The 23,972-nt window shown below is 54.3% G+C and overlaps 1 protein-coding gene across 4 annotated transcripts in view; it reads right to left on the bottom strand.

The window, feature by feature from the left end:
* GATA3 (GATA binding protein 3) overlaps nucleotides 1-15,726 on the bottom strand; it is a 28,575-nt gene extending 12,849 nt beyond the window's left edge. Inside the window, exons 1-3 of one of the 4 annotated variants that reach the window (XM_036341494.1) lie at nucleotides 15,599-15,726; nucleotides 5,397-6,006; nucleotides 2,643-3,179 (exon numbers count right to left, since the gene is read on the bottom strand). In XM_036341494.1, coding sequence (XP_036197387.1) covers nucleotides 2,643-3,179; nucleotides 5,397-5,637 — 778 coding nt within the window. In that variant the 5' untranslated portion in view covers nucleotides 5,638-6,006; nucleotides 15,599-15,726. Of the gene's footprint in view, nucleotides 1-2,642; nucleotides 3,180-5,396; nucleotides 6,007-6,448; nucleotides 6,669-15,598 lie in introns of those variants that run through there. The other 3 variants (XM_036341503.1, XM_036341485.1, XM_036341512.1) reach the window with 3 other exon arrangements.
* Nucleotides 15,727-23,972: the final 8,246 nt, after the last annotated feature.

Consider the following 23,972-nt stretch of genomic DNA (forward strand, 5'->3'; position numbering starts at 1 on the left):
CACACAGACACCTCTGTCTTAGGTGACAAGAACCACAAAGCTGCGTGGCCTCTTGACATTCAACAGCCATTTCAAACACCCCTTCGCCTCCGACTGAAATCCAGAAACGGGGCTGAAGGACAGGGGTGGGAAGCAGGGGTGGAGGTTGTGAAGAGGAAGGTGGAGTAAGATGCCCACAGGAGGTGGGCAGCTAGGAAGTGGCCATTTGCAGAAAGGCTTTGTCTTTTGTTTGCAAAGATCTATCCCAGCGCCAGCCCTCATTAGAAAAGCAATAGGTGCCCTAACCACAGCTTAACGGTTTCTCCAAAATGCGACAGCCCTCTCTTCTCAGTCTCCTCCTTGGCAAGTGCAAAGAAGAGGTTTAAAAAAAAAAAAAGAGCAACCACTAAAACCAAAAGAATCCCCCTTCTCAAGAATGCCCACCACTTCCACCGCCTTTACACAGAAAATGTCTAGAAACTCCCCCTCCCCGATCCCACACTCCCAAAAGTCCCGGCTCCCTGGATGCCCAGGTGTGCTGGCCTTGGTTTTTTGTTTTTTGACTGTGAGAAAGGAATAAGAGGAGGAAGTAAAAAGTCAAATTTCAATTGGCTCCTTATCTCTCTCCCTACACACACACACAAAATAAAATAGGTATATAGGTCCCCCCGATTCTGGTTTAGAGAAACCGCAGCTCTCCCCACCTCCCTAATGTTCATGTTCATATTCAGAGTCTTTAGGGAAAAGATGAGAGAAAGAAAAAGGCTAAACTGAGGGGCAAAGGTGTGCACAACACAGGGGGAGAAATCAAACATGGAAATGAGGGCAGAGAAACCAGAGGCTTTCGGAAAAAGTCCTCTGTCCCCTCCCCCATACACAAACCACCACACCGGCCTCAGATACCACGATCTTCCCCCAAAACTTTTAGCCCCACCAGAAAAGAGAACTTAAAAAACAAAACCCCATCACTACCTCAAACTGCACAGGTCTGCTTTCTTTGCAACCAGACCTCAAGCCTTTGATCTAATCCCAGGTTTTCTGCAGAAAACTGCACCCCATTTCTCTCAAACCCTCCACTCAGTGCCAAGCCCAGCCCCTGACCAGGCAGCCAGGCCACTCTCCTGGCCCGCTCTCCCTCTTGCTTTCTCTCTGACTCCACCAGCAGCCTACCTCCCTCTCCCTCTACCGACTTTCATGTACTGAACATGCAGGTCTGAGTTTTTCTGTCAGCCTAACCGCATCCGGACTCTATTAAAGTTCCTGGCTCGGGATAAACAATGCAACTGTCGCGTGCAGCAGTCTGAAAATAATTGGATTAGCTAAAACATATCAACTAAATAGAGACAGTCCTACCCAGGCAGTCGGAGTGAATGTCACCCTGGAAAAAAACCTGAAAACTGATCTCATGGTCACTGGGTGCCCAGAGCCCTCCCTCTCAAGTTTTCTAAACCGGGGTTTTGCCAGCTCTGTTTCAAGACTGCTCATCTCGCCCATAAAAAACAAGTAGTTTTCACCACTTCTTTGTATACAGAAACTCCATAGACGGAGGACAGAGGCAAGACAGTAGGAATGGACCGGGACAGTCACCCACCCTGAAATGGACACACCCACCACACAACAGTCTTCACAGAATCATCTCTAAAAACATAACTGAATCTCATCTCAGTGAATCCCAAGCTTTCTGATTCAACTGCTTTGGTTAGAAATAAAATTGGTGGTAGATTCTTTCTCTCTTTTAAATTATTTTTGTGTGGGTTGGGAGGTGGTGGACATTAATGCAAGTGTCTACACCAGGAAAATAAATAAATAGTGCGCTGTTAAGACAGGGTGTGTGCTTTTTGGAGAGAGCATGAGCAGAGGAAGCACAGGCACACACCTGAGATCTGTTGCCGTCCTTCCCACCTCCTCTGGCTTCAGATCCGTCCGGGACTATGTCCTGAGACACCGGCCTGCCCCTGCCCGGGCTGCAGGTACCTGGCCCTGTCTGCTTTTGATTTACATGCAGCCGCTTCCCGAGGTCAGAGCCTCCCTTGCTGTCCCAAAAGTTACCACGAGGACCCCCTTTTCCACGCAACGAATATGTGGGCTGCTTTTGCAGCGTCACGCCCAGTGCAAAAAAGATATATACACTTTATTTACACATGTCTGCATAAAGGGCTGTCCTCTGCTGACTGAATGACCCCGGTAGAGCTGGGCGGAGAGGAACAGTCAAAAGAACTCAGAGGCCAGGAAGGGTCAGAGGAGGGACCTGTGTTTGTTTAGGTTTCAGGAGGTTTCGTTTTAGCATTAAACACTAAAGAGTTATTCCCTCGCCTTCCATTTGGTCTTGGAAACTGACTGAAGGTTACTGGCAGAGCCCGTCAGCCTCCCCCAACCCCCCCAGCAGGCAGGCAGGGGAGGGTTTGTGTTTGTGTTTGTCTCTCCCCTTTCTCAGCCCATTGGGGGGTTCAATTAGATCCCACTGCCACTCTGCTCTGAAGACTGGACTGAGAGGGGACACACCTCGTTCTTTGCGGCTGTTAGAATGGAAAGAAATCACATCTCAGAGGGGTCTGGGGCAGCACCCTGTGGAGCCAGCCTGGGCTCCCCTTTCCCTACCCTGGATTTAGGAGAAGGAAGAGGCAGAGGAGGAGGAGCGACCCCAGGGGAGAGCAGGCGCCTACCTGTGCTGGATCTCGCCTTGGGCCTCGACTTGCACCCAAAGCCGGTGGGAGAGCCCCCGAGCAGGGTGCTAGGAGGGAAGAGTCCGGAGCTGTATTCTGGGACGTAGGGCGGGTAGGTGGTGATGGGGTGGTGCGCCGAGGATGCTGCCCCTCCCAGGGTGGTCATGCTGCCCCGAGAGTGTGAAGACTCCAGCTTCATGCTGTCGGGCAGCGGCACCTGGTACTTGATACATTCCTTCTCATCCTGCCGGCCTGAGCCCGCCGAGCCGGGCGTGGACAGGGACGGGTCCGGGGAGACGTCCTTCGGCGGGGTGGGCGGAAAAGTGAAGAGGTGGGGGCTGGAGTGGCCCGCCGACAGGGAGGAGGACGAGGCTGGGGGATACACCGAGAGAGGCCCCGGGGAGCCGTGGTGGATGGACGTCTTGGAGAAGGGGCTGAGGTTCCAGGGCGAAGCGGTGTGGTGGCTGCCCAGGGCTTTGCCACCGTCCAGCCAGGGCAGGGATCCGTGCAGCAGCGGTGGGCGACACACCTGGCTCCCTGCAGGAAAGGGCAGGAGGCAGAAAGGCTGGTGAGAACAGCCCGGAGGCCCTCGGATTCCCCTCCACCCCAGTCTCCCTGACAGGAAAATCCCAAACACAGACCGGACCTGGGAGCAGGCCCACTCTCTCTAATCCAGGTGGTGCCCCGAGTACCTTGGGCAGCACACACTTCATCCCTCCCTCCCACACAAATGTCCCATCAAAGCCCAAAGCATGAAGGGCCTGTGTCTGACACCCAAGAGGTGCTGAGATGGAGTGAAGAAGGGCCCCTTGGCTTATTGGCCTCTCCAGATACACTTTCTAAATCACATCCCCTGCGGTCCCTCTCTAGAACCTGACTTGATTTATTGGCTTCCTTCAATGGCTGGGGTCCCCCATCCTAGACCTAATCCCAGCCAGCCTGATAAGAGTCAGCTGTGAGTGATGAGGCCTGAAGGGGTGAGCCTGGCCTCACAGCACTCAACACCAGGAAAATCCACTGGCCTGGAGACAGGCCAGCAGCAGTGCTCAGCTCCCCATGCCCAGAGCCAGAAGGAAAGGGCTGGGAAGAGAGGAGAGGGGAGCTTCTTAGGGTTCCTTGCAGGTAACCCTACTTCAGTGCTTGCTCATAATTGGCAAGGCCTGATACGGGATTTGCAGGGAAACTGTAAGTGTTCAGACTCCTGGAGAAAGTTCTCAAGGCTGTGCCCTGAGATGCCTTTCTCACCCTCCCCAATCCTGTAAAAAATTAAGGCCCAGATGCCCTCCAAGTTGTCCCTCACACAGTGTAATACGTGAATGTTCACCTGAGCTCCTGATACACACAATTCCAGCTCATGTGTATGTTTCGCTCACACACGGTTGAAGGTAGCCATAACCCAGACAAGTCCATACATCCACTCTGAGAGGGGGGAATTTAAACTGCAAGTTCAAATCCACACACACCTTGATCTTTTAATCCAGGGCCTGCCTCAGCGTTTGACGTTCTATTTTAACCATTAAGAACAATACTGAAACTAAAATCTTAAGAGGGAGGAAGGGGAGGAGAGAGGAGGGGAAGGAGAGTTCTCTGAACACCAAGGGTCAAGATTCAGATTATGCAGGAAGTAGTATAGTAAATAGTATGAAGTCTGCATCCACGCATTTCCACTGAACTGCTGATCTGCACCGAACAAGGGCAAAGAGCGCCCCATCCGCAGAAACAATGGTTGAAACATGGTGACAGCAGGGCGGAGGACGCCTGCTGCCGGAGGGGCTCTGTCATCTCCGCCAACCCCGGTACTGAGAGAGCCTCGCCCGTGAAACTTTGCTATTTTTTCTTTAAAAACCACCCTTGCTGCTGGCAAGCCCTAGTGCTCCCCACCCACCCCCAACCCCAACTACACAGGGCTGGGTTTCTTTTTAGCATTTCAGAACTCCCAAACTTCTCAAGGTGAAAGAGAAAGGAAAAACAAAGTTAAGGCAACTGTAATCGCTCCTCCATAAAAAAAGAAACCCTGGTGGATCCTCAACCTTCTTTGGGAGCCTCAGGGACTGTTGTAGGCCCGGGGAGACGGGAAGGCCGGCGGTGCGGGGAGCAGCAATGGGGCAACCTACAAGCAAAGCCGCAGGAAAATTCTGTGCAGCCGGGAATCTAAGAAACCGCAAATGTCTCCACCTTAGGGCAGGAGTCTTTCCACCAAAACCCCTTAAAGCACCACAAGTCCATTCCTCCGAGCGCAGGCGTAGCTAGACCTGCCTAGAAACCTAAGGTACTCGCTTTGCGGAGCAGTCAAAATCAGGGCTGTGAAGAAAGACGGCTCTCGGGCCTCTCTGGAAATGTGTCCGCTGGCAGAAGGAGCTACGAGATAGCTGGAGGAGCGAAGCCCTTTGCAAGAACCGAGTCTGAGCCGCTTTGGGCCAGCGCCGGGTGCCGGCGGGGAACCTGGCTCCGGGCGCCTAGGCCCTTGGAGGCCCCCGACCTGCGGCCGCGCGGGGAGACCGGGCTGCAGCCCCGCGCCTGCCAGGTGAGCGCCAGGCCCCAGGGACTCCAGCCGCGGAGAGGCGCCTCCGGGACTGTTGTGAAAAACACACTCTCAAGACGGTCGAGACGGCTTCCTCGCCCATTTCCGGGCCCCAGGTTTTTAAAATGAAGCACTAACGGCGCTGAGAGCTTCGGCTGTGTCTCCCCACCCCGGGTCCCTCCCGGCCTCCCCGACCTGGGGCAGCGGGGTCTCCGCACCCGGGGTGGACTCACCGTGGTGGGTCGGAGGGTACCTCTGCACCGTGGCCCTCACCGAGTTTCCGTAGTAGGACGGGACGTGGTTGCCTTGACCGTCGATGTTAAAAAGTACATCCACCTCCTCGGGCAGGGGGTACTGCGCTGGGTCCATGTAGGAGTGGCTGAGGCCCGGGTGGTGCGTGTCTGGGTGCTGCCCGTTGAGGACCGCAGGGTGGTGGTGGCTCACCCAGCGCGGCTGGTCTGCCGTCACCTCCATGGCCCCGGCTGCGCTCGCGCCCTCTCGCCGGGCCCGGAACCCGCGGGTGGAGAGGGAGGGCGATCGGTCTGGGCGGTCAGGGGCGGGGGGACTCCGAGGATCTGCAGGTGAGCTTGCCGTCGGAGGAGCAGGATTCGTTTAATGATTTGTTTTCAGTATGGGAATGGGAAAGGTGGGAAGGAAAGATGAGCAAATGAGATTAAAAAAAAAATCTTTCAGTGGTAGTTTAGCAAAGAGAAGAGGAAGAAAAAAAACACAGGTACAGAAGGATAAAGGGGCCCCAACTGCAAAGTGGGGCGAGGACAGCTGGAATTCTGCAAGTGAGGCTCTTCTACAGCGGCTCCAAGGCGGAGGCCCTCCTCGAGTCACCTGCAAAAGAGAGAAGGGGAGACCTGGGTGAGCTCCGAAGTTCTTTGGCACCTGAGTTTATGAAGTGGCACCACCTGCCCTCGAGCCGCCGGCCCGCGCCCCGGGACACGCACACACACGCGCACACGCGCGCACCTCCTACAGAGCTGGGAACACCCGGACGCAGCCCAGGAGGGAAAGACTCCCAATGGACATCCCCGCAGCCTGGCGCTCCCGGGAGCCCGGGAGCCCGGGAGCCCGGGACTGGCTGAGACCTTCCAACTCGGACGACACTCCCTCCCTCCGGGGGACACCGGTCCCAGGACCTTTCTTCCAGCCTCTTAGGAACTCTCCAAAAGAGAAGGGTTGCGTTTTAAATGTTGTACAGTTTTCCCAAATGCAGAGAAGGGGGGAAATCAAACTAAGATAAATAAATAAATAAATAAAAGTCGCCGGTACCAACCTGGTTAGCGAGGAGCAGAGAGGAGGAGGAGGCGTGTGACCTGGAGCAGAGAGTGCTCCGTCAGATTGCGTGGCTTGCTCTGTCTTGCGCTCTCTCCGTCTCTCTCTTTTCCTCTCTCTCCCTCTCTCAGTATTTTTTTTTTTTTTTTTTTTTTTTTTACAGGGAATGCATTCTTTCTGAAAGTATCAAGACGGCGCCAGGCAGCTCAGTGTTCGCAGACAGCTGTGGCGCGACGCAACTTAAGGAGGTTCTAGTGTCATCTGCGAGAGAGGGAGGAGCCTGGCGCTGGCGAGGAGGGGACAGCCTCCCCCGCGCAAGGAAACTGCAACCCAAACCCGCTCCGGGGCTTCACCCCCAGCCCCTCCTCTCGCCCCTGCACTGACCGGAAAGGGGCGCCTCGCAGGGCGGCCAGGGCGGGGAGCCCGGGGGCGGCGGGTGGGCGAAGCGGCCGGGGGCGGGGGCGGGGGCGGGGGCGGGGGCGGGCAGGAGGGGGCGGGCAGGAGGGAATTCGCGCTCTGGCCCTTTAAATGTGGCTCCAGCTCCTACCAATTCTTTCCGGCTGGGTGGACTATTCCTTGCCGGAGAAACCGGCCTGCTCCATTCATAAACTTAAATTTCTACAGGCAGAGTTGCTTTTTCAGACTTTTTAAGTGAGCAACTTTTTTATTATTATTCATTCTGGGGAGTATTGAGAAGTTCATTGACTTGGTGCTATGAGCATGTAAAACTGATCAGAAAAAAAAAAAAATAACGTCCAAGTACTTTGAGATTTGCCTCTGGAGAGAAATGTCTGCGAGTTGAGAAATCGGGCAAGAGAAATATGCCTTTGATTGAAACTCCGCGTTACTTTTGGAGTCGTTGTCAATACGTTCCCTGGCCTTTGGAGTTCACAAGCCTCGCGAAGGTTTCAGCTGTTGCAGCTGTCCTTTCTAGACCCAATATCTGTAATCGAACTGTGCTTTTGACTTCAGTGGCAAAAGTGGATGGGATGGATGAAAAGGAAAGAGGGAGGAAGACTCCAAATAGTTCCAACTGCAGTGAGGGATTGGAAAGGCGGGACTCGGGTCTTCACTCCAGTGACCCAACTTTTCCTGACTTACTCCGATTCCCAGCGTATTTCCCCAGCCTCCTTCACCGGCCGCGGGGCAGGACCGCGGCGACCTCGCCGGGCTTGGAACTCGGGCCACGGAGCTCCAAACCCGGGGCGGAGGGAGAGCAGCTTGGAGACGCCCCGCAAAGGGCGGGGCGGAGGCGGGGCTGGAAAAGGAGCCAATCAGCGGGCGAGGCTATGGCCGGGCCGCGATTGGCCGGCCCCGGGGCCTCCAACCTCCGCTGCCCGTCCCGGTCCTTTGAGCCACTGCATCCCCTAGTGGCGCTCAGTCTCCTGCAGCCGCGCGGCCCGCCGAGGTGGCCGGGGCGCACAGGGGTCAGGCGGAAGAAGACTCAGGTTCCACCCTCCGTTCCCCCAGCACAAAGTGTGAGATGAGAGAGCGAGAGTTCTCCCGCAGGCTTTCCCACGGACGGCACTAGGAGCTTGATGTGGGTTCTATTTGAATGGAAGACATTATCCTCTTTTCGCTCCTCCACCCCATAAAATTCCGTCAAATACAAAAATTGGAGCTGGAGGATTCCTTTCATGCAAAAACATCGATATTCAAATTGAGCCTTCACTCGGTGAAGGGGAGTTGTTTTAATACACAATCCTTATAGAAAGATGAGTAACATTTATTTTGAATAAGTGGTGAAAACGTGGGTCCTCCGGGTCTTGGATTTGGAGTTTCTCTGGAGCTTCCATCTCCTTAAACCTGGTGTTTGTTAGAAGTCGGTGGAACAGGAAGAAAATCCCTAAGTAAAGCACCATCACCACCACCACGCAACCACCCGGTTCCTCCCGAGCCCGTTTCGTCTCCGGCTGTCAGGACGGCCCAGTAAAGGAGCATCGATCTTCCTTTCTCTCTCACCACTGCTCTCTAGGGCCAGTCACGCTGCCAGCCTCTGCTGCTCACAGCGCTCTCCAAACCTTTTAATTATTTAGCTTCTAACATTCACCGGAAACCGCTCCACAAACGGGGACAGAGGAACGCGCACACACATTTTTGCTAAAAGTCCCGAGATTAAGATTAAGAACGGAAGCAGGAAAAAATGAACAGCGCTTCTCCGAGCGTCAGTCCCGGACCAGGATAGATGCGGGCCTGACCGCTGTCCAAAGCCACCCCAGACCTGGAGGCCGGGAAGGATAAAGGGAGCCTGTCCTGTGGAGAGAAGAGCTGCCCACGCCAGAACTTGAAAATGTTAACTTCTGAGGCCGAGAGCGATTTTTAAAAGACAAAGAGAAAAGATGTGTGAGAAGGAGGCCTTCCGGTGTAGCGGCGCCTCTCTGATAACCTACCATACTGGGGTTGGGGGCGGGGGGAGGGGGGCATTATTCGTTTTAATTAAATCACAGGCACCCAAGTCGGGCTGCACTGGGATGGAGAACCCCCATCCCCAGACCATCCTGAAAAAAATGAAAGCTCTGTAAGGCCCCTTCAGGTCTGGGTGGTTTGGAGCTGGCAGGGAGGCGCGGGGGCTGCGGCTGGCTGTATACCCGGTGCAATGGAGCCAGCCTGTAGGGGGTATTTAACATTTAATTCCCAGCCGGTCCGCCCCTGTTCCCGGACTGACAGTGGGTAATTGGGAAAGAGGACGTTGCTCTTTTGATGGCCCGCGCCGGCCAGTCTCGCCGACGCCACACTGTGTTTGACGTCACGGGCCCAGCCCCAGAGCAGGGAGCACAGAGCAGGGGGGTAGCGGGGGGGAGGGAAGGAGGAAAAAGGAGAGGAGAGGGATACCGGGGAGGGTGGGCGGAGGTCGGCCTTGGGACCCACGGGAAGGAAGGGGGAAGGGAGCGCGGCTGGAGAGAGGCTGCGGCGCTTGGCCTGAGGCGGAGAGCCGGGCTGCGGGGGTCTAGGCTAGGCCAGGCGCCGGCTAGACCCGCCTCGCCGGCAAATGCAGGCTGGGCTTCCTCCTCCCGGGGAGGGCGGGGGTGTGTGTGTGGGGGGGGGGGGCTCGAGGCCCGGGGAAGTGGGGAAAGGTGGTCCAGATTCCCCTCTGCCATAGCCCGCAGAGCAGATCCTGGTCTCCTTGCGGAGACGCTCAGCGCCCTTCTGCAGACCTGACAGCCCCTTCCCCGGGCACCTCTGCTTAGCTGGTCTGCGAGTCCCCCCTTTTCCCCCGGGAGCTGCCGGGAGGAGGAGAACGCGAGGAGAAGACCGAGGAGGATGCTGTCGCCCTGGGCTCCAGTAGGGCGCGAGGCCTCCCTCACCGGCGTAAGGGGCAGGCGAGTGGCTTGGGTACCTGGGACCCTGGAGGCAAGCCTCCCGAAGCCGAGCAGATAATAGCGCAACCACCGCCCGCCTACCCCTGCCCCCACCCCCAGGAGCCGAGTCTGAGCGTGGGGCGGCGGGAGCCAGTGTGGCCTGTTTGCAACGCCAGGCCTCCAGGCGGCTGCTTTAGGCGTCAAGTTGAGCGAGGTGTGTGTGCCCTCTTGGGGAAAGGGTAAGAAATGGAGCCTTACTTTCTCTCCTTGGTTGGGCTCAACTGGGACCCACCCCCAGCCCCCAAATACATGCTCGTGTACGCGTCCCACCCACCCACCCTTCGGTGCGCAGAGACTCTGTGGAGATGGAAGTGGGGAACCCAGCCCCACCAAGGAACCGGAGCCCCGCCGCGCAGAGGGGAGGGGCGTGCCCCCCAGGCTCACCCCAGGACTCAGGGATCGGAGATCCACGCGGGAGCGTCACCCACCCGAGCCTGGCGACGGGCGCGTCCAGGCGAGCTCCGCGGGGCCGAGGTCCTGGGAGCAGCGGCCCGGGCCGCCGCGCTGTCCGCGGAGGGTAACCAGAAAAGCGGAGCCTCGGGGTCGAAGTCATAAAGTTACTAATCCCGAGCAGGGGGAGTGAGCGTGCCTCGGGCCGCCCGGGGCGGTCATTTGAGCGTGTTTACTTAAGGACTTTGCAAGCGGAGCGCGCGCGAAGCAGTCGGGTTTCCAGCGAGGCAGCAAATATTTGCAGGCGGGAGAGAGAAGCGGAGCCGGGCCGCGCCGCCGGGTCCCTCCCCCCGGAGCCGCGGCGCCGGCCTGGGCAGACCCGGCCTCCCAGTTAAAGGCTGAAATGAAGCCGGGAACCTGCGGGGCTGGGGGGCTGGGAGGGCGCAGAGCGACAGCACAGGCCAGAAATAGGAGCGCGGCCCCGGGGCCCAGGCCAGCCGGTGCTGGGGGAGGAGAAGTCACTTCCCATCCCAGCTCGATCCATCTTCTTCGCCTGCGCTCAGTCAATAAAAAACGGTGTGAACGGGCCGCGGTCGCTGTGCGTCTGAGAGGAAGTGGAGGCCAGAGGTGCCGAGGCCGGCGCCGGGCCCCGCACCAGCTGGGTTCGCACCCTGGCGGTCAGCAAACCCCAGGCCGGCGGCCAGTTCGCCGCGGGGAGCCCAGCGCAGCCCCGCGGGACATTTAATTGGGTATCTGCCTGTAATAGTGGCCATTGTTAGAGCAATTAGCGAGAGACAATAACCGCCAAGAAGCGTTTAAATCCGATTCCCTCCGCCGGCTGCAGCCGAGACCCCGGCGCTCCGGAAGAGGAGCCCGGCCTGGGAGGAGAGGTCTGCCGAAGTGTCGGCGCCCTTCCTTTCGGGTTTTGTCTTAGGTGTGGGAATCCCAATGGGGCAAGTTAAAGCGGGGAGAGAGACACCAGGTCCTCGTCCTGGAATGCCCTGGCTGGGCCTCGCTAGCCCCGCGGGGCGCCCCGGGACCTCCGCGCCTGCTGGCGGCCAGCGTATGAGCCGCGCTACGCGCGGGTCCCCGGTGCGTGTGAGAGAGTGAAAAGCAGAACAGACAGGGACGCGGACGCCGGCCTCCTCCCTCCCCAGCCCGAGGTCCCCCACCTCGGTCCCGCGAAACGCGTCCCAATTTCATTCTCCGCTGGGAGAAGGGACAAAGCAGAGAACCCCCTTCTGGCGCGTACACACCTCCCGCTCTACGGAGCCAACCCATCACCCCCTCCTCCGCCTCGGCCCTGGTATTAGGTTACCGCGGCCGGGCGAAGGTTTTTACTGGATAGGAGAATAGCGCAGGTAAAGCTGTACAAACAGCTCGCCGGCTGCCGGACCGGAGGGTTACGCTGGGGACACAGCCCAAGGCGCCACTGCCTGGCCTCGGCTGCGCGGACGGCACGACGGGGGAGCCGCTGCGGCGCACGGGCTAAACACATGTTAAATCTGCAGTCCCCACCCAAGCCCCCTTCTCTTTCCCGCATGAACTGAAGCGCAGAGCAGCGAACTCACAGGGCGATGGGAAAGAAGCAGGCATTGTGGGGGCTGTGCTGGCTGTTCGCTTCCAATGAAACAGCGAGCAGGCGACCTGGGCAACGCAGAGGAAAAGGGGGACCCCAAAACTCCGGCGATGGGAAGATGCCGGAGGTGGAAACGTCAAAGGGGAAACCCGTGGGAACTGGGGCGAAAAGAGGTCCGCGGGCGCAGCCCTCCTCCCGGCTCCCACGCCCACCCGCGCCAGGCCCGGGGTCCACCTGTCCTGGGAAATGAGCCAGCACTCTGGGCGTAGTGTGTGGTTTTATTTACTTTGTTTGTTAGTTTATTCATCTGTCACCGGTTAAAATTCGGAAAGAAACCCGCCCAGACCAGGAGGAGCGGCGAGAGTTGTGGCTGTGGCGCGTCAAAGGGAGAGAGGCACTCAGATCGCCCCCCTCCCGCTCCGCCCCCAGCGCAGGCCGGGCCCTCCAGCTCGGAGGGATCCTGGCTCTCTGTCAGCCGCGAGCCACTACTCCGGAGTTGAGAAAAACCCTGATTGTAGCGAGATAAAAATGGGGCAGGTAGGGGTGTAGCGGAAAGGGGGAGGAGGAAGGGAGAGAGCAGGGGATTTCTATGTTTTAGTTTGACAATGCAGAGGTCTGCGGGGCTGGCACAGCGGGGAGCCCCGGGGGTTGGGTAGAAGAGAAAGATTTCCCCTCGTGGGTGAGTGGAAAGGCATGCGAGTCACCTCGGAGGACGGGCGCACCTCCCAGCCCTGCCTCCCTCCTGGCCTCTGCGGCTGGCTGGGGGGCTGGGGGGAGAGAGCGCTCCAGCAGGTCCACGCAGTGCTTCCGGGGCCCCTGGACGCTGATCGGGCCCCCCAAATGGCTCTTAGGCAGGGGCTCGCAAGCCTAGACCCGCCTCCTGTGGTGTCCTCAGGCCGCTCCGCTGAAGACTCACAGGGAAGTGGTCAGCATGCGGGAGTCACCCAGCGAATTCCTGGCCCCACCATTTTCCAGGCGATGAGGCCTGCAGATGGACACCTGCTTCACTCCCCGTGGCCTTCCCGTCTCTCCGCTAGACGCCCACCGCCTCACCGCCACCACGTCCGAGACCCGTGCCTGCCCTACCCCGGTCCCAGCCCGGAGTCCCAAGCTCTCGCCTCCTGCCGACTCTCCTCTGGCCACTTCCAGGTGGCATCTCAGGAGGACGCGTTATCTTGGGGCTATTGCGTTGTCACTTCTCTCAATGAGCCAGAAGACCCGGGGTGTGATTTTTGCTGGGAAACCGACCCTGGGCTCCAAGGGATGGGGGAGTTCACCACCGGGAGAGGGCAGATGGGGGAGGGTAATTTCGTTCAGATCATGGGACAGTTGAGGCGAGCTTCTAAAAGCACATCTTCCTCTGGACACGCTGGAGACCCCACGGTAACCTGTGAATGCGCCCCGCTCAGGTGGGAAGACGCCATCCTGCGCGCAACCCGTCGCCTTTCTTCCCTGCAAGGATGCGCCTAGCCGACTGCCTCTCCCCGCCAGGACCCTGGCTGGCGCTGGACTCTCCGCCGCCTGCCACATGGTGGAACCCAAGCAATTTGTTATATAAAACAAAACAGCAACCACACACGTGTGCCTGCAGACCCGCAGCCACAGACATGTAGGGAGACTCGCTCAAGCGCCTGGACAACGTTTTTTTTTCTTTCTGGTACTTATAACCGACAGTCACCACCTCCAGCCCCTTCTGTCCAGTGGCCAGAAGCAAAGGGAGGTTCGGACCCCAGCTCGGGGGCTGCCTTGGTCCAGGCATGGCTGTTGCTAAGCCTCTCTCCGGTTACTCCAACCGTTAAGAAAAAGAGATGATCAAGAATACTTGGTCGGCACACAAAGACACCGCAGAAAGAACGCACATTTACGTTCAACCGGGCTCAGATGTGGAACATGAGGCAATACCTCAGTGCAGCCCAGCCATGGTTAGAATAACCCCTGCTAGAGAACACTGGTTTGTTTGGGGTTTGTTTTTCGGATTCTTTTCTCACATACCTTGTCCGGGACACAAATTGCCTTAACCTCCAGAAGATGGGTTCTCAGCCACCCAGCTCCCACATATCTGCCTCTTCCCAGGCTCTCTCTGTGGCCCTGGGCTGCTGGGCATCCCAACAAAGAAGTTCCACCAGAGTACTCGGGCATACACTCCCATGCCCTCACTGTGTGCCCAATGACCCCCACCTCACATATTGTCTGGAAAAAGGCAGGGTGGAATTTTCAAATAAAGGAAATGTAGCTTCTACTGTCTCTGGGCTTTTGGCTGGAGAGACAACCCAACTCAGAGTCCCCAGGGCTAGAGAAGAGCTCTTGTGTAGAATAGAGGGGTGGGCCTGCAGATACAGGTGCTTGGGTTTGTGTACCCAGTGCCACTCACCGATGCCCTTAGAATCCATCTGGCTTCTTAAGCCAGGAACCCCAGGCCTTGCAGGGCCACCGCTGGAACCTGGAAGCTGAGCCTCCTGCTTGGTCCCATGCAGGAATCGATCATGGGACCCAAACCCCACCTGGATCTTGGTCAGTCCGACCTGGACACCCTACCTTGCCCAGGATTCAAATGGGCAGAAAACAATTTCTTTCCTCAAAATCACACAAACATTTAAAAGGTTTAACGATAAGCCCCCTCCCGCAAACAGCCATTTGGGCCCTGCAAGCATCAGACACCCAAGTCCACTCTGTCAGCCTTACTGGGACTCCCTTCCCAAGCCTGTCATAGGACCAACAGCCCCTCACACACGCACCTTTCCTGCCAGAGCCGCTAAAAGGATAGAAGCGCTGCAAATGCTACATTATTACTGTCTCTTTAAATTTTGTAATCTCTCATCCACAATCCAAGCGTCCCAGGGTGGATGTGGCTGACAGAGGAGGAAAAAAGAACTAGGAAACATGGGAACCAAACGGAGGGGAGTTCCTGTGGGTTGGAGTCATTTTCATCCTCTGCCCTGGACAGAATTACCCCGCGTCAGTTTCCTCACACCCTTGCATATCTGAGAGGAGGCAAAGGCATCTAAAAGAAACTCTCCTGCCTACATGTGCTCACCCTCCCTTGCATTTAATCTGTTTTGGTTGGGAACCTCTGACGGAATGACTATTCAGAATCTGTTGGTCCAATGTCCCAGGAGAAAGTACTTGTCTCCTCTTCCTCTCCTGCTCCTCACAACCCTGGGCACCCTCTCTCCCAGGCAGCGGTTTTCTTGGTTTTCTTACTTGCCTCAGGGTGCTTCTGGAAGCAAAGGTACTTCCAAGCCATCAGCCTTCCCCCCCCCTCCCCATTCCCTACCACCACCACCTCCATGTCAGATGCCCACACAGCTGGGCTCCAACTTTTATCTCACAGCACACAGCTGCTTCTTTAATTATATGCAGAGACAATGAGCCTAAACACACACTTGTAAGCAGAAGGAAATAAACATGAAATTGACACTGGGACCCTGCAGCCACCTTGAAAGAAGACTGAGCTGCTCCTCCATAAATGGGTTCTTTTCCCCAATGCTCTGCCCTGCCTAAGTGGAAAATGTGTGCCCAGCCCTTCCCAGACATTTCTGCCGGCTCTTATTTTTCGGTTTAGTTTTTCTTCACAAGCTTCGTTCTATTAGCTCTTTTCTCCAAACAAGGACATACACACATGCACACACCATGCTCGCCCAAGGTCATTGCAGAAAGCCCAAGATTTCCAGTGACCAGAACGAACAATAGGTCTGAGGTTTACTTCACTTTTCCCCAGAGGCAGCTATCCCTTCCGAGCCCTTTTAATTCTCTCCGCGTGGAGCAGGGGGAGTCGGGGGAGCGAGTGCAGAGTTAGAGGGAGAAGATAGCGATATTCACTGACCTGGGTAGCTCGTGCCTGCTCCTGCCGGCCAGCTGTTTTTTATTATTTCCTGACTTGCCAGAGATTTGAAGGCAGAAACGACAGGCAGACTTAGCCACTGTTGTCGCCGCTGCGGTCCTCACTGCCCCAGCTGCTTACGGCATCTCACGCAGGCTTCCAGCAAGAAGTAAAACCTGGGTGATGTGCATCCTTCCTAGGAACCCCCTCCCTCCCTCCCTCCCTCCCTCCCTCCCTCCCTTCCTCCCTCCGCCTTCTCCTGCTCACTGTACTGAGCGAGCGCTTCCGGGTTGCAAAGGGGGAAAGGGAGGGAGGGCCGAAGACTAAGCGAGGAATGACACCCCCCCACCCCCCCCCCACCCCCCCCCACCCCCGCCTTTGCAAACACGCAAACTGCACACAAGGGATGGACGAAGCTGGCAGAGTTGGGGGGATGGGGAAAGATAGCCTCAAACGTGATCAGCCCCTAGAGCCAACAAAGCCCTCTCCCTGTATTTGGCAGGGTTGGAGTTCACATTGTAAATGTCATCCGTAGTGTTGACTGGGTCACTACCTACCATAGATATAAAAGCTTTTGTGGAGTTTTTCTCCCATTTTGGAGAAGTGGGAACCCAGTGGGAGTTTCTAGAGATACAATTGGTGGCCAGCATTAGCAGGGCCTGTACCCCACAGGGCTTTCCCCCTCCTTTCTGACTGTTCCTCCTGTTTCTGTTTATGCTAACACCTCAAAAAATGCAAGCACTCTCCAGCCACATCTGTCTTTAGCCACCACTGGCCAGTAAAAGTTAGGAAAAGCAGGATGCTGGGTGACGGGGCTCTAGGCCTCCCTACTCTTTGGCCCTCCTCATGGTGGGCATGGAAACGCTCAGAGGCAGAAGTATCCATGCACCCAGGAAGTAGGGGTTTGGGGAGGAGGCTCTATAGAGGTCCCCACTCTTTTCATAAATACTTCTAGGGGAAATTTCCCTTTTAGGAGCATGAGATGGGGAGAACGAAGCAGAAGTTGCTCTGAAGATCAAATGTCTAAGGAAAATGGTCCCATTTGTCGACCCACCCATCCAGCAACTCCAGCCCTCCCCTTCAAAGCCCTCCCCTCCTGTATCATACCTACTTTTGCTGGTGGAAGATCAAAATAACCCATGGAGGGGTCTGTCCTGAATAAATTTCTGCAAGGGTAAAATGAAACTCCATAAACATTGGGGTAGAAAGGTCAGGGTCCATTTGTTTTGACAGGTAGAGTTTTGCCTTCACAATATTTATACAATAAGACTATGGAGACTGACTTTAAAAATAAATAAATCTTTGGGGAGAAATAAAACAAAAAGTGTCCATTGCCAGGCCAGGAAGTCACGAAGTTTCTTGTGCTGGAACCAGTGCGGTAGGAAGGAATTGCCCAGCTTAACGGTGTGAGTTCAGCGGGTGGCTGCAGGGCTGCAGGGCTGCAGGGAGGCCAAGGCCATTGGTCAGCAAGGTCAGAACCAGTGGGGCAGAGGTGGGGCGGTGATCCAAGGAGGGGCAGTTAAGGGGCGTCAAGGAGTGCGGCGTGAGAGTGAGACTTTCGGTGGAACGAGGTGTCTGGAGAGCAGGTACAGAGAGATGCCCAGGCCAGGGGCGCCAGGGGAGCCAGGGGCACAAGGTTCAGGGTGGGAGGGAGATCCCGGAGTGCGGCCGCAGCCTCCAGCCGCCCAAAGCCCCTGGAATCAGACATACCACCACCTGTCTGTGCCCTCGGCTCCCACAGACCCTCGGAATTCCGGGTTTAAGCCGAGAGTGGGGGTAAAGGGGATTCTCTCTTGCCAACCTGACCCGAAGAGAGGGGGGTTCCCTGCCGTTGAGAGAACGCCCGAAGCCCACCTCAGTCACAAGTTCAGCCCCTCCTCCCCCTCCTGCCCTCTCGGGCCCTCCTTCCGCCACCAAGTGGCAGAGCCAAATTCTCTGGCGCCGGGCTGCGCGTTTGAGGACTCAGGGGGGCAAGGTCACTCTGTAGACAAGCTTTCACCAACCTGTTGCCTTGGCGCATCCCATGGAGCTGTGTGGACTGTGCCAGGGAGGCCGCGAAGGGTCTGGCCGCGGCCGGTGGCGAGAAGAGGGTGGCGGGGACTCCGGAGCCCTTTTAGGGTCCTGAGTCCCCCTCGATTCTACCCGCGCACTGCCTCTTGGGGACCAGGACTGGGGGCTCCTGGAGGAGTCTCCTCAGCCTTGGTGTTAGCTATAGCCCACCCAACTCGCCGTCCACCAAGCCTGTGGGCTCTTTGTGTCTTTCTCCAAAGTCCCCTCCCCACTCAGGTCCGTATTGTGGGTCCCAATCTCCCACCCCCTCTCCTTTGGCACCCCCCCCCCCCCACACACACACACAAGCACAGACTCGCCCCCAAGTGGAAAGCCCTGGTCCCGTCCCTTAGACTCAGGATCCAAAACCCCTGGAACCCAGGACTGGCTCCGGATCTGGCTTCTCCAGGCCCCCTCGGCCACCCCGCGAGCGCACCCCTCGTCACCCTGTCCACGCGCGCGCCCGCGGGGCCCGGCGGGTCTGGCGGCCCCTCTCCGCGTTCCTTTTCTGCTGACGCGGGCACTTGCCTGTCTCCAGGTCTAAAGTGACTGGCGAGGGACTGAGAAATGCGATCGCATACACTGCGCTCCCCCAATTCCACCTCCTGCAAAGGAAGGCTTCATTTGAGGAAACCTGGCTGCCAAAGACACTCGGACTTTAAATAAATAAATAAATAAATAAATAAATAGGGACCTAATTAAAATGTAACCGATTTTCATTTTAATGGTTATAGAGGGACAAGACTCAGAGAAGAAATGCCAGCCGAGCGTGTCTTGGGTAAACTTAGAGGTGGACACTGCTGCTTAATTAGGGATACAAGAGCGAGTTATTGCAAGAGGGTTGGGGGCGATTGGATGGTGAGATGGTGAGGAGGGAGTGGGATGAAGAAGGAGGGAATTTATTCTGAGACGTAAACAAAGTGAAGGCTCAGGCTCTGGTCGCTTAGACCGCTGAAGATTTATTCGCCATTTGTAGACATCGCCTCTCCTCCCCCGCACGCACACCGTAAAGATGGTGCTTTAATGAAGCTACAAGTCGCTTTCTGAATGTTAAAAGCTCCTGCTCGGGCTCACTGATTCGTGGCTCGGGTCTCTGTGAGTGTGCGCATATACTTGCGCGTGAGAGAGCACACCGGCCCTCAGTCATTCCGGGGCTACTGTCTGTGTTACAGGCTGAGGCTCCGCGGATCCCAGGGTGACCGATCCTAACAAGTCAGAGGGGACAGGGTGGCTTCACTCCCAAGATTTCAGGACCTTCTGGTGGAAGGAAGAAGGCAGGCACCCAGCTCTCTGCCACACACAGGCTGACACACTCAGGCGCTCCTCACCTGGAGTTGCCGCCCCTGCGCACACAACTTGCTGCGGGCCTCCGCGGTTCCTCTTCCCTCACTGGAGCGCCCACCGCCGGGCCTTTTAACCCCTTAATCCTGGGTAGGTCACCATCCCTCCTGGACTTGGGTTCAGAGTCCGAACCAGGTAGAGAACTGTTCTGAGGCTCCTGGGCCTCAGGACAGAGCTTGGTTTGGGTTCTTCTTGGAGGCAATTGTGAGGCCTAATTGGCACCAGCATCTAGTGCTTTAAATCCTGTGGTGCGTTGGGCCACAATCCTACAACCTAAGGCATTTGGTTGGATTTTAAGTATAAAGGGAAGTCACCAGGCTTGTGGAGGTGGAAGATAGATCCGTAAATAACTAATAGATCATTGAAACGGTGTGTCCCAGATCTCTGCGATGGCTACGCAGATATGAAGTTCACCTGTTGGATAAAGAAAAAGGAGACCCTGTAGGAAGAAATAATCGCTGACAGAATCTCCAGTCTTTCTAAGAATGTGTGGCCACTCAGAGTTGTTCTGCTCAGCATTGGAGGAACCATATATTTATTCTTTCAGGTTTCCAACATCCCGTTTCTTTTCCCTAAAACACAGGTAATATTTTCCTGTCTGCTACCCTTTATTAGCATTACCCCCCTTGTCAATTCTACCTTTCTATATATACCCTCAGATTGGTGTAGTTCTTTCAAGGGCTCACTCTGCCAGATCAAAACACACACTCAATATTAGCCTTGGTTTAAAAGTTCTAATCTTTCAGTGCCATTCATTGAGATTTAATTTATTACAAATGTGTAGGATGGGAGGAGGGTGTTGGGAGGGCACAACCAGTGTCTGGGGTGGGGACAACCAGTTCTTTTCATTTTTCCTCTTTTTTTTTTCCTAACAGAACATTTTTATTAAACTCAACTTTCAGGTTTGTGACTTTGCCTGTTTCCCATCGGAGAACTGAGGGCTGGTTGGGGTGGGTGGGTGGTGCTGGACTGGGCAGTGGGGGGCTGGGTGGTGTGTAACCACGGACATCTCAAATGAAAGTTTCACAAAGCAGTGACTGGAAATTTTTTTTAAAAAAAATCAGACCTATTCCACCCAGACGCCCTAAATAAATAGCCCCGTTTGCAAATTCCTATCAATTATTACGTGATGGGAAAAAATCCTATCTGAAAATAAAGCACGTGGAGGTGGAGAATTTTAATTAAATCTTACTGTGGATATAATAACATGGAAGTGATTTTTCATTCGGCGCTTGCCTGCTCACCAGTGTTTTATGGCGTTTTCTTGCCTCTGACTTTATTTTAAAATATTAGACGAGGTGGAGAATTATAAACGACTCTTTCCTTATCTGTACTGCTCACATATCCAGGATCAGAGGAGCTGATTAAGAAAGAAGTCAGAGGCAACGTTGGATTCATAATGATTTGGAATAATGAATCCTTATCTCTGCTTTCCAGATTATCTGCCTTTCAGCTCCCAATGTTTTGTTACATGGGATAATTTATTGCATCTAATACATCACAATGAATCTGATGGTAGAAAGTGATGGCCAACGTGGTGAAAAGGGGGCCCTTATTTTTTATCCTGGGGCAATGAAACTGCTTTTGCAGTTTTTAATTGGGAAAATATAAGGTAGATCTGATTAAAAAAAAAAAAAGAACTGGGTATAATCTTGCCTGCTCCTGCTTTACCACGCTGCTCTTTAATTAGTGTGTCAATTTCAGGCTGAAATTAACAAGATCGACCTGAAACCAGTGCTTAGTTTCTCCCCAGCACCAAGATCCTAATTTTTAACATGATTTATTTTTATGAAAAAGGAGATAATTAATCATAAACGTTGACTAAAGCACAGAGCCAAGTTAAGATAAAATGCCATTTGCATCTTTATATACAAAGGTACCAATGATGGTAATTTTTCTGAGATTTCTCCTCCCCTCACCACCTCCTGGCCACACAGTTCCCAACCTGACTGCTGCCCATGCCAGCCCCATTCCAAGTAAACAAAAAACAAAACAAACTCCAGTTTCCTCTCTGTGTCATGTGTGTGTGTGTGTGTGTGTGTGTGAATATATATGTATATATATTCATTCAGCTCCTCTGGCTTTGTCTGTTAACACATGCAGAATGTGCATAGGTTTCCTTCTCCCAGAGCAGAGTGGTAGGTGGATCCTCCTGTTCTTCCAGACCACCCCCCTCCACCTACACTCATCATCTTCCCTCCATTTTAGAGTTAGAGAGACAGGACACACATCTCACTTAATGCTTAATTAGTTACAATAATTGGCATTTTTGTTTCTTTTGTCTTTTGCCCTAACACCAAAGGAACAAAAGCCATTTAACGCAACAGGCTTTACTCTCTGCCTCTCTTAGAACCGATTTCAGAATCCAAGGCTATACTCAGTGTACTCCACCCCCCCACACACACCCACACCCCCGTCCCCCACTAACAACACTAGCAACCTCCCAGCTTCAGGATGTCCAAGGGGCAGGAGTCACTGGTAATTTGCTCTTTAAGCCTTTCGTGCCTGTTGATTACTTTCTGGTTGCTTGGATTAAACAATCTTTGCAAATATGCAAACCAGTGAGAGGAGATTCATACATATTCGCTCTCCAATTGTTCCTCCTGACGTCAGATGATCATAATTTCTTCATAATTGGATGCCTTGCACCTGAATAATGCTCATCTGAAATTCTCCACATTTCTCTAGGTTGCAGTAGATTTTGTACTGGGAGATGGGAGGAGGACTTGATTTTTTTTTAAGAATTCTTTTCTGTTCCCTGTAGTTTCTATTGTCTTTCTTCCTCCCCTACTCTTAAAAACATTTACTTCTGAAATGTGAGGATTTGGAGCTTGTTTCCTGGGAATGTAATTTTTCAGACAGTTCCAGAGTAGATTGAAGAATGGTGAATACAGGCTGATAAAAATAGAGGAAATGGGGGTGCCTTTGGGGCAGACGCAAAGATGAGGGTCTATGGAACTAAGTCTACTTTCCTCCCTCTGCTTAGATCTACTAAAGAGTCCTGGTCAGCACCCCTCCTCACTATTTACATTTCCTCTCCCGAGATTTCCCTAGGATTCCCAGCCAGCTGGAGTTCAAGTCTCCATTCCTGCTTCTGTCCCATACCCTCAAGCAGAGTGGGCAGCCACATAATCATAGATTTTAGAAACTTGAATCTTGATGATAAAGATATTTCAAGTTTTAGTGGGAGAGGCAGCGAGACAGACAGACCTGGTTTTCCGGGATATTTTCCCTTTATTTTTCAGTTCACTTTGGCCTTAGTGGACTTCAGATGACTAGTTCCAATTTAGTATTAACTATTGTGACTTTTCATCTATTCTCTCTCCTTCTCCTCTTCACCCCTTACCCTTCTCCCTTCTCCTCTCTTCCTTCTCTTAGGACACACCACTCCAAGAATTTCAAGTATCAATTATAAGTAATAGTAATTTCTCAGTCCCAACCAATGGAGTGCAGAGGATCTGATAGGAGGATAAAACCGGTGCTTCCCTAGATGAAACAGACCAGTGCAGCCTACTGGGCCGTTTCCCATGCCCAGATGAACATTCAATTTTCCAGCATTATCTCCGCACTTAAACTCGCTTTCTCCATTTCTGTGCCAAGATAAATTTGCATAATATTTGCAGCTGTAATTAGCTGATGAGCATCTCCCAGCTTCCCCCCTTTGTTTCTCTCCGCATTTGGTCTTCCATTGATGCTACGTTTGATCTTTAATATGACAGGATTCCCGATAGAGGATTGCATATCTTATCTTCCTGGCTCCAAAATTTTTTAAGAAGGAGGGAGGGAGGGAGGGAGGAAGTGGGTTTGGGAGGGGGGTTGGGAAAAGAGTGAGTGAGGAGAATGAAGCTTCACTAGTCAGAGTTTGAAAAGGTTAGGTTGGAATAAGGTATAGGTAGTGACCGAGCAACTAAAATAAATGGAGAATTATGGTGGGGTGGGTGGGGTGGGGTAGGGAGGGGAGGGTGAGGCAAGCCTCTCAGAATGGGAGAGTCTGGAATAAATGAGTTATTGCTTATAGAATTCAGGAGTGGAGTTGGGGAGGGTGTGCTGATACCTAGAACTAGGACAGGGGTGGGTTGGGGGGACTGTGGTTAGCAGTTTTTCCCGGGTCTGGAAAAACGTAATTGCTGGGGCTTGGAGTAAGACCTTCTGTTGGGTGCTTCCCTCAAGCAAAAAACTGGAACTTTTGAAACCAGGCGACTTGCTTATCTGCTCATCTGTTTGTCTCTCGTCAATAGAGAACACTGCCGTCCTGAATTTCTCATATGCTACGGAGGCTTCTAGTTCTCTCCTGTGCCATTTAAAATAAATAAAGCCCCTCATCCCGGGGAAAAAAGAAAGGAAAACCAGAAAAGGAAAAAAGGACAAAAGAAATAAGGGGCTGGGGAAAGGGGGGGGGGAGTGGGTGGCAGCGAATAGAGCTGCATCCAGAAGTGGGGCAGAACCAGCGCAGGCCCCCTGGCCCGGTCCTGGTCCTCATTGTTCGGTTCGTTTTCTGACTTGGGTGGCAGCAGGGTGGGAGGGAGGCGGATTAGAGGAGCCACTGGTTGAATCGGTATTTGTGGGAATCCGGAGGGCAGAGAGAGAAAGGAAAGGGAAGAGGGAGAAGGAGGAAAAAAAGAAGACAAGAAAGAGTCGACTTTCATGCCAATCATTGGAACAAATAGCTAACATTTAACGTTTACACCCGCACTGGCGGCGCCCTGGCGCTCCGCGGACCTGGAGCCGGGCTAAAATGTCCCGAAAGCCTTTGGAGAAACGAGTTTCCAGCTATCAGGTTCTCCCCATCTCCCCCTTTCACAAGGCTTCGGTTTCAGGCTGGACTTGTCCAATGTCTGCGTCGCTGCTGCGAGCTCCTAAATGAGTGTCAAGGAGGCGAATATCAAATAGCGCCAGGGTCAAGGCGGTTTAGTTAACCGTGCGGGGCGCTCAGGACCTGAAATTTGTGTGGGGCTTGCGGGGGAGTGAAGCTGGCGGAGGGAGGGCG

The sequence above is a fragment of the Myotis myotis genome, unplaced genomic scaffold (genome assembly GCF_014108235.1).
Source record: "Myotis myotis isolate mMyoMyo1 unplaced genomic scaffold, mMyoMyo1.p scaffold_m19_p_1, whole genome shotgun sequence".
NCBI lineage: Eukaryota > Metazoa > Chordata > Mammalia > Chiroptera > Vespertilionidae > Myotis > Myotis myotis.